Source organism: Capsicum annuum, chromosome 9 (genome assembly GCF_002878395.1).
Source record: "Capsicum annuum cultivar UCD-10X-F1 chromosome 9, UCD10Xv1.1, whole genome shotgun sequence".
Taxonomy (NCBI): domain Eukaryota; kingdom Viridiplantae; phylum Streptophyta; class Magnoliopsida; order Solanales; family Solanaceae; genus Capsicum; species Capsicum annuum.
Genome location: NC_061119.1, coordinates 217,868,829 through 217,878,963, shown reverse-complemented (window position 1 = coordinate 217,878,963; position 10,135 = coordinate 217,868,829). Strand labels below are relative to the sequence as shown.

The following is a 10,135-nucleotide window of genomic DNA, read 5'->3' as shown; positions in this document are numbered from 1 at the left end:
TATGGAACTCTGGACATTCGGGATACACTAGGTGTGTTTTTCACTATTAACGCAATTATGTTGATTTTTTACTAATGAAGTTTTATTTTTGTTTTTTTTAGGTACAATGCTAAGCGTAGGCACTGGCGTAGGACCAAGCTAGGATTTTAAGGTGGAAGACTCAGTGTTTTATTTAAAATTTTATGGAAAGACTTGTCGGATTATGTTTTTTTAAAGGTTGGATAGGAGTTTATTCTGTGAGGAAACAGATTGTGTTTATGATTTCAGCTGAGATTATGTATTGAATGACTGATAATGAAGTTATTCTGTTTATTTCGAGGTATTGAATGCTGGTTAACAGTAGTGTTTTGTTATTGCTTTCATTCGTTGAGTAATATGTTTGTGATGTGAGAGTTAGATGCTATGTTTAGAAGTAATTGGTTTTTGGTTTAGTTAGATGCTAGAGGAGTTTCAGTTTTTTCTAGTGTACTTTACCTGCAGTTGATACATGCATTTGTGTGTACCTCATGAGAGGATGTATATCTTTCATGTTGTAGAACTGACATGGCATTGTTTAGACAAAGTAATAGTTCTATGATGTACATCATGAGAGGATGGTTATCTTCCATGTCGTAGAAATGACTTGGCAAATGCGTTGACAAGTATAGTTGGTGTAAATTTTTTTTAAGATACACCACCCCTCCCGTCTTTCTCTATATTAGAAGAGTTTTGAGGAGGTGGGGTGATAGATACGTTACAGGCTTTATAATGGCGGATCTGTGCAATGTTCTATAATAGTGTTCTGATCAATTAGGTTGTACTGGTCCGCGCGACTTTGGTTAAAAGCTTCCAGCTTGTGTTAGCACTTGCCTTTGGTGTATTTGAGCTTGCACTTGAGTGATGCAGGTGTTCTCTAGTTTCAATCACCATGTACAAGTTTAGTCCCTCAACGCTATCGCCTATCTTTAATACCTCACCTGGCCCTTTAATGTCATGACATTAAGACCCCCATGCATCCAATTGTAGGTCACTCCCAAGTATATAGGCTCTCCATGGCTTGTTTAATGGATATGAGCAGTAAAACAAATGAAAGGCCCTCAATGACACCAATAATGTCTGTGTACCAGTGTCATGGTGACACTCATCTCCTTTCATATATGTCTAATTTGAACACCCAATCTTTGAAGGGCTGAAAAAGCTAGCAAGGCGAAAGCTCAAGTACAATTTTGAAGCTTTTTCTCAGCAACGAGGCCAAGGTACTGATATGATGATTGGTTTTTGTATGCAAATTTATTGACCTTACACTTTGGAATAGCAAATTTCTTTTCTGTTCGACGATATAACACTTCACACTAGTGGTCCAAAGTGAATGGCACCTCCACCAAATCAACTCTATTTGTTCTTACAGACAAATGGGTCTTTGTTGATCTCCACAAAGTGGACACTAGTGTCTACAAACAAGCAGGTCGGATTAAATATGAACGAGTTGAAATGAGTTATCAGCTAGTGCTGATAGCAAGTCGGGTTATATATGAGCGAGTTGGACATTATCGATACCCATGTTAATCCATGACTAAAATTCTTTTCTATTATAATCGTTGGATTCGACCATTACGCTATATAAAGAATAATCAATTTGAAAATGTCGTAAGAACTGAAATGTCACAATATTCTGTGGCATAATGCAATGACAATGCCCTTTGAACTCACGTCTATGATGTGCTAAAGTACGCACAATACATAAACATCTCCTTTAACTTGACTTCAACTTTGGTGTGCATAAGTAGACACTTAAATTTGTATAAAGTTGAACAAGTAGATACATATGTCCGAGCACCCAAAGGGTGTGGCCTAGTGGTTCAATGAAGTTGGGATGAACACCATGAGGTCTTAATTAGGTACAAAGACAAACACTAACTAGGTGTTTTTTTCTCATCTGTTCAAGCCTTGGTGGAACGAATTACCTGATACCCGTTGCTGGTGGGAGGTGGAAGGTGGCAGGTATTCCTAGGATTGGTTATCAAATAAAAAATGTAGACAGATATGTCCTATGTGATCATTTCTTGTCCTGCATGACATCATACGTGTATTATGCCACACAGTATCTGTGTGTCTACTTGTCAAGTTAAAGGGCATATTTATATATTATATTACACATAGGATTTCATGTAGGACACAAATTGGCCACTTAGGACGCCGCATAGGACGAATGTGTCTACATGTTCAACTTTTTGCAAGTTTAAGTGCTTACTTATGCACATCCAAAGTTAGAGGACATAGATAAAATTTGAAGTCAAGTTAAAGGACACCTTTATCTATTATGCCATATTATTTTAACATGTAAAAGTGATGGAAAACAAAAAAAATCTCTTACATACCCTGCAAGTTTATCAACTTTTTCATTTTTAATATTCTAAAATCCTCTTACCTATTCTTGCGAATAATATGCATTGATCCATATTTGATGCAGTTTTAATAAATCAGTTATCCTATCCATTTTATCTACTTTGCTACTTTGAAGTTTTTAACCTAAAAAAAAAATAAATAGAAAAATGTTGTATAGACAATAGTCAAGATAAGTATTATAAGACTATTTCTACAAATCTTGCAATTATTTCGTCTAGATATGACTTAGATACGAAGACTTGAATAACTATACTACTAGATTAGATCTCCTATAAAAATTGAAGTATATGAAGTATTTTACCATTCTTTAAATTTTAGAATATAGTGTATTTAAGGGGTTGTGTGTTACGATGTATTAAAGAAAACAATACATGTATAAATACTATTTTACCTATTCATCAATACTATTTTTATACGCCGACCAACGACTCCTTACACTTTGTTTGGATGCTTGTTAGATATTGTTTCATAGTCTCGTACTTTATTGTTTTGATGAATACAATGTTTGAATAGATCGTATCATGTTCCCTCGTTTATACTGTTACACATAAGCAATTTTAAGGACAAGTTAAACCTACAAGAAAAGTACACTTAACGGATAAAGTTACTAAAAAAATGAGTTACTAACAACCCTCCAAACAAGCTGTTAATATTATTATAACTTCACACACACAAAAAAGGATATATAAATCACTTAATATAAAGTTCAAAGAAAATATTTGAATCAAAAACATAGGCAGTATTGTAGGAGACACATTGACAAAAGACAAAAAAAATTCATGAGGGAGAAAAAAAAAGGAAAAAAGAGATCTAAATATTGCATGGTTTTGCATGGTTTTAGGATTAGTAAAACAATTCATTAGGACATTTATAGAATTGAGAGGAAGTGTAGCAAGTCTCATGGCTTAACCTTTTTTGTAGGTTCATCTCAAATTAAACCAAAGGTGTTTAGTTATAAACGGATGTTTAAGTGATTACAAAAAAAGTTGTAGCTAAATTAATATAGAGTATTAAAACATATAACTAATATATGGACTGATTTCAAAGAGGGAATTTGTGTGAAAGAGATTGTGTTGTGTTCTTTTTCAAGAAAGTGAGCATAGATGAGGGAGAAGAAAGTTTGTTTTTAAGAAATTTCTCGTCATTCTTCATTCTTCTTCCTTGTTGAATACTCACTTTTTTATATTTTGGTCTCTTAAAAGTCCCTCTTCTTCTTTTATTTTTTTTTTATTTTTTTTACTAAAGCTTAACTAAATCATCATCATCATCATGGCTTCTAATTTATCCTTAGAAGATCTTAAGAATGAGACAGTTGATCTTGTAAGTACAATCTTTCCTCTCCTTTACTATCGTCATAGCTGGATTCAGAATTTAAATTTGATATGACTACACTTTTGCATATGTATATATGTGTAAGAATGATGATGCATTCGTTAAATATGTTGATTCCATATGCATACGCTTCTGCTCGTGGAGGTAGGATTCGGAATTTAAATTTGATCAGACGAGTTCAAAGTATTAGCAACTTTAACATATAAATGTCTATGTTTTGTGTAAAAAGAATGATGAATTCGCTAAATCTGTTGATAAAATTATGAATCTGCCTCTGCTCCTTCTCCCGTCTGTCGAAATGCATTCATTGCGTACAAGGGCCAGAAAGGGTTCATTTGAAGCTTTTTCACAAGATCACATTGTATATATAAGGTTAGGTTGTTGTTTTGTGAAAATTTTGCCTCTGTCACTGATTGCATGTGGTCATAGACGGACAATTAGGATGTGTTTTGTGGATTTAATTGAACCTAATAACTCCAGCTCGAATTATATGCACATCTTTGAAGAGAACTTACTAATTATGCGTACATATGACACTCGTTATGAACTCACTAACTCTAGGTTCTGAATCCACGTTTACTCATTATAAAATGATCTTGCAGGAAAACATTCCGGTGGAAGAAGTTTTCCAGATTCTAAAATGCAGCAAAGAGGGTTTGACAACTGGAGAAGGCCAAAAGAGGATTGAAATTTTTGGCCCCAACAAACTTGAAGAGAAAAAGGTGAGACTTTCTTTTTTTACTACTTACTAGATGCTTCATTTTTCTATTTTAGGAAAAAAAGAACACGACTAAACACTAAATGTTTATGCTAATGTTTATTATTACAGGAGAACAAGTTTCTTAAGTTCTTGGGGTTCATGTGGAATCCTCTATCATGGGTCATGGAAGCTGCTGCTATCATGTCCATTGTCCTGGCAAATGGAGGGGTAGTAAAATATTCTAAAATTATTTCAGAAAATAATTTTTTTTCTGCTGTTTGCTATCGTCATACCAAACACATCCTTAGACCTCTCTCTTTGTTCATGTTTGTGATCAATTAGAACGGACTAATCCAAGGTGAAAATTTTTGAAAACTGCAGGGCAAGCCACCGGATTGGCCAGACTTTGTAGGTATCGTGGTCTTGCTTATTATCAACTCTACCATCAGTTTCATTGAAGAAAACAATGCAGGAAATGCTGCTGCTGCCCTTATGGCTAACCTTGCTCCCAAAACTAAGGTACCCCTTCAAACACCGTCGTGTATTTTAACATAGTATAGGACATTAAGAATCAGGTCCAAGATTTTAGACGAGATGGTAGCATATTCAACACTGTTGATCGTTTTTTTGGCGATTATATCTCTATGTGCAATGGATGATAATCTTGAGGGTGTGGTTCTCAGGTTTTGAGAGATGGAAAATGGTCCGAGGAGGAAGCTGCACTCCTGGTTCCAGGTGATCTGATCAGTGTTAAGTTAGGCGACATTATCCCAGCCGATGCTCGTCTTCTTGAGGGTGATCCTCTCAAGATTGATCAGGCCGCGCTCACCGGTGAGTCCTTACCGGTCACAAAACAACCTGGTGATGAAGTTTTCTCTGGTTCCACTGTCAAGCAAGGCGAGATTGAGGCGGTTGTCATTGCTACTGGCGTTCACACCTTCTTTGGAAAGGCTGCACATCTTGTTGACAGCACAAACCAAGTTGGCCATTTCCAAAAGGTGAAAAGAATTCTAGTGATCTTGCTATATTTAAAGTTAATTTTTTTGTTTTGAATACAGTACGAACCAAAAAGATTTGTTCCAAAATAACATATTGAAGAAGAACGTAAGTCCTTGGACATGCAATGGATCTTGATAATTACTACAATCAGACCTCTGTATAACAACATTGTTGTTCCAAACATATGGACATGACATAACATTAAAGATCGGGTTTCACATAAAACATGGCTGTTATTTTGAAAGGTTATTGTAGAGAATACATAATTGTTATAGAGAGCTCTTGTTCTATATCTAAAAATTAAAGTTTGTTGGTGATTTTGATATGATTTAAAGTTGAAGTATTTAAGAACTGTTTCTTTTTTAAGAACCAAAAAAATTGTTCCAAAATAGCATATGCAAAGAAGAGGAGATCTGGAAGTATTATTTCTAAAATTTGTTGTGTGTTATATCAATGATCAGGTGTTGACTGCTATTGGAAACTTTTGTATCTGCTCAATTCTTGTGGGAATAGTGATTGAGATTGTGGTGATGTGGCCGATTCAAAAGCGAAAATATAGAGATGGAATTGACAATTTGCTTGTGTTGCTTATTGGAGGTATCCCAATTGCTATGCCAACAGTCTTATCTGTTACCATGGCTATTGGATCTCATCGGCTGTCCCAACAAGGCGCTATCACTAAGAGGATGACTGCTATCGAGGAAATGGCTGGTATGGATGTTCTTTGCAGTGACAAGACCGGTACCCTCACGCTTAACAAGCTCACTGTTGACAAAAGTTTGATTGAGGTCTGTAATCAAGTCAAATATGTACCCTTTTTTGTTATGAAAATTTGTATCATAACATAACGATTTATCTTCGTGGTTGTAGGTATTCCCTAAGAATGCAGACAAGGAGACCGTTATGTTACTTGCTGCTAGAGCTTCCAGGGTCGAAAACCAGGATGCTATTGATGCTTGTATTGTTAATATGTTGGGTGATGCTAAACAGGTAATGTGAAATGATAGTAATTTTGATTTTCTCATTAGAACAAGATTTTTTCTCCATAGATTAATTCACTACAAAAAACAGGAAATAACTATGAGCTTTCTAGTTAATCTGTTGCTAAATAGGTTGAAGCTAACATAACTTTTTGAGAATTTGTTGCTAATACTATTAGCAACGTATTTTGTTGTTCAGCGACAGAATTTGTCCATCGCTAGCTCCTGTTTTTACTAGTGATTATAGATGAGCTTAAGTACTTATGATGTTGCAGGCAAGAGCAGGCATCCAAGAGGTTCATTTCTTTCCCTTTAATCCGGTTGATAAGCGAACTGCAATCACCTATATCGATGACAGTGGAAACTGGCACAGGGCTAGCAAAGGTGCTCCTGAGCAAGTAAGATATATAATCTCTTTTATCCTTCATTTTCATATAGTACTTAATTTCAACATTTGGTGTGTCTAATCTAGCAGAGTTTTTTGCTAGATTATTGAACTTTGTGGGCTCAGCGGAGCTGCCTTGAAGAAATCTCATGAAATCATCGACAACTTTGCTAACCGTGGTCTTCGTTCTTTGGGTGTTGCAAGACAGGTAAAACAAACATAATGTTCGATAACTTCATTAAGAGTTAGTGAAATGTATCCTGATAATTGTTCTGCAGACTGTACCAGAGAAAGACAAGGACAGTGCTGGTTCACCTTGGGAATTCGTTGGTCTTTTACCTCTCTTTGATCCACCAAGGCACGACAGTGCAGAGACAATTCGCAAAGCTCTTGAGCTTGGTGTTAATGTTAAGATGATCACTGGTGACCAGCTTGCTATCGGTAAAGAAACTGGTCGTAGGCTCGGTATGGGAACCAACATGTATCCATCTTCAGCTCTTCTTGGTGACCACAAGGACGAGTCCATTGCTCAAATTCCCATTGATGAGCTCATTGAGCAGGCTGACGGCTTTGCAGGAGTCTTCCCAGGTAAATATGTAAAACATGGTTAAACCTCTATATAACGGTGCCATTCATTTCTTTAGCTTCTATATCGAAATGTTGTTATATAGAACACATAATATAACATAACATGAAATATCAGTTCCAAAAATAATTTGACTATTATAGTGCCATGTTGTTATAGAGAGGTCTGACTATAGTACCTTCTTTTACATTTTGTGTGACATGTTTAAGACCAAAAGTTTCATAAGTCTTTCTTTCCTTCCTTCGTAAATCTTTCTTCGGAGGGAGTACTGCTACTATTCAATATTAGTACTAGAGCTAACACAAGGATTTGTTTGAATCTTTTGGAGAGCACAAGTATGAGATTGTGAAGAAGCTACAAGAAAGAAAGCACATTTGTGGTATGACTGGAGATGGTGTGAATGATGCACCAGCACTGAAGAAGGCAGACATTGGTATTGCAGTTGCTGATGCAACAGATGCAGCTCGGGGTGCATCCGATATCGTTTTGACAGAACCAGGTCTCGGTGTCATTATAAGTGCTGTATTGACAAGCAGAGCCATTTTCCAGAGGATGAAGAACTATACTATCTATGCAGTCTCAATCACGATCCGTGTCGTGATGGGATTCATGCTCATTGCACTCATTTGGAAATTCGACTTCCCACCTTTCATGGTCCTCATCATTGCTATCCTCAATGATGGAACCATCATGACCATCTCTAAGGACAGGGTCAAGCCATCTCCTTTGCCCGACTCCTGGAAACTCAACGAGATCTTTGCCACTGGGGTCGTCCTCGGGACATATCAAGCTCTCATGACTGTTCTGTTCTTCTATCTCGCAGCTTCTACTGATTTCTTTACGGTAAGTTCTTTCCCTTTCAATCTTCCCCTCTTTTAGGAAGAAGCACTTGCCATTATGTCAAAAGCACTTCCTCGAGCCCTCCAGACCTATCACTCGTGCCTCACCATTGGCATGATATTGGCGTTACCCAACGCTTCCTCTCTGAACTAAAATAAGACATACTATTGGAACTCGATAGACAAATTTGCCTCGTGTATCTGCAGGAGAAATTCGGCGTTAGACCAATCAAGGATAGTCACCATGATCTTACAGCTGCTGTATACCTTCAAGTGAGTATCATCAGTCAGGCGCTCATCTTCGTGACAAGATCAAGAAGCTGGTCCTTCATGGAACGCCCCGGTTTCTTACTTGTCGTTGCTTTCTTAGTAGCCCAATTCGTAAGTCCTGAAATTCAATCTTCACAACTCTGTATATACATATATTCTTACTAATAAACATCCTGTTTTTTCCAACTCAGATTGCTACAATAATCGCTGTTTACGCGAATTGGTCCTTTGCAAGGATCCATGGCATTGGATGGGGATGGGCAGCAATCATATGGGTTTACACAATCATTACTTATCTCCCTCTTGATGTTCTTAAATTCATCAGTCGATACGCGCTGAGTAATGATGCATGGGACTCAATGATGCAGAATAAGGTAAACAAAACAAACCTATATCATCATCACATTTTGTTCAATGCTTGAACGATCCCTTATATCTTTGTTTCTTCGTAAAACTATTAGACCGCCTTCACAACGAAGAAGGACTATGGAAAGGGCGAAAGAGAAGCACAATGGGCCGTGGCTCAACGAACACTTCACGGTCTCCAGACTGCAGAAAGCAGTGGCTTATTCCATGACAAGAACTATCGAGAACTGAATGAGATTGCTGAACAGGCTAAGCGTCGCGCTGAAGTTGCTAAATATACACACGAGTAAATTAAATGAATTACTCGAAAATCTTCAACAACAAATTTTTCACTCAATGTTGGAAAGGTCAAATAACACTATATTGTCTAACATTATGCAATCAAATTTATGGGAGAAAGTTTCATTTTTCTTTTTTAGATAAAGACATTTTTGCAGCTGATTTGTTTTTCAACAACTGTGTATTTATCAATGTTGGATGAGCTACCTATATTGGTGGACTACAAAGGCTAGCTGCATACAAAAAAAAAATAAAAAATATTGAACTTGTTAGTAACATTATCATTATGTTTTTTTTTTCCTTCTTTGTAAATATTTACTATTTGTTAATAAATATATTTAGTCTAGATGAAATATGTCCAAAAGGAAGTGTTATTGAAACGGACAGGAATAAGCAATATCACAAAACGAAAGAGAACAAGAAGAAGACACAGATTTTACGTGGAAACCCTTGACGGGAATAACCACCAGCAGAGGAGGAGGAAATTGAGGAATACAAGGAGGAGACGAAAGTCTCAATGACGTACATAAACTGCCAAAAACAACCCACTAAATCGCACTTATATAATACGTGTGTACAAATAAATCCTATCGGCTCGATGGCCGATCCCTCCGCTACCACTACAGACCCCCAAAAAATCTCAAACATGAGTCGCACCACAAACTTTTCAGCGCTGAATTAATAAAATTTGGTCACAAACCCTAACACGAAGAAATTAAAATATATAAACATTTGTACTAATAGTATAACACCTTAAAGTAAGTGCATTGCTACTCCTATTACATACTAGGATTAGTATAACACCTTAAAGTAAGTGCATTGCTACTCCTATTACATACTAGGATTCTCTTGAATGGAGAGAGTAATAATCGAATCATGAACACTTATCGTATAATTTTTTCATTCTGTATCACTAAACTGTAAGCCTTGATGGTCGTTGAGCAATTTATTTAGATCTTCGACCCGAGCATAGGTAACGATAGTACTAATATTAGTGCGACATAAGGGACATGT

General features: G+C 36.5%; 2 protein-coding genes across 2 annotated transcripts in view; both read left to right on the top strand.

Moving 5' to 3' along the window:
• The window catches only part of LOC107840812 (60S ribosomal protein L39-3), a 4,561-nt gene extending 4,239 nt beyond the window's left edge, over nt 1-322 (top strand). Inside the window, exon 3 of the mRNA XM_016684744.2 lies at nt 102-322. Within this exon, the coding sequence (XP_016540230.1) occupies nt 102-150 (49 nt within the window). The 3' untranslated portion in view covers nt 151-322. The remainder of the gene's footprint in view (nt 1-101) is intronic.
• Nucleotides 323-3,361: 3,039 nt separating this feature from the next.
• Nucleotides 3,362-9,402, top strand: LOC107840811 (ATPase 8, plasma membrane-type). The gene is made up of 14 exons (XM_016684743.2): nt 3,362-3,705; nt 4,320-4,439; nt 4,547-4,645; nt 4,799-4,936; nt 5,101-5,415; nt 5,878-6,204; nt 6,287-6,406; nt 6,672-6,794; nt 6,885-6,989; nt 7,060-7,369; nt 7,696-8,210; nt 8,414-8,587; nt 8,668-8,850; nt 8,938-9,402. Exons 1-14 carry the CDS (start codon nt 3,655-3,657, stop codon nt 9,130-9,132), a joined length of 2,775 nt encoding a protein of 924 aa, XP_016540229.1. The 5' UTR covers nt 3,362-3,654; the 3' UTR covers nt 9,133-9,402.
• Nucleotides 9,403-10,135: the final 733 nt, after the last annotated feature.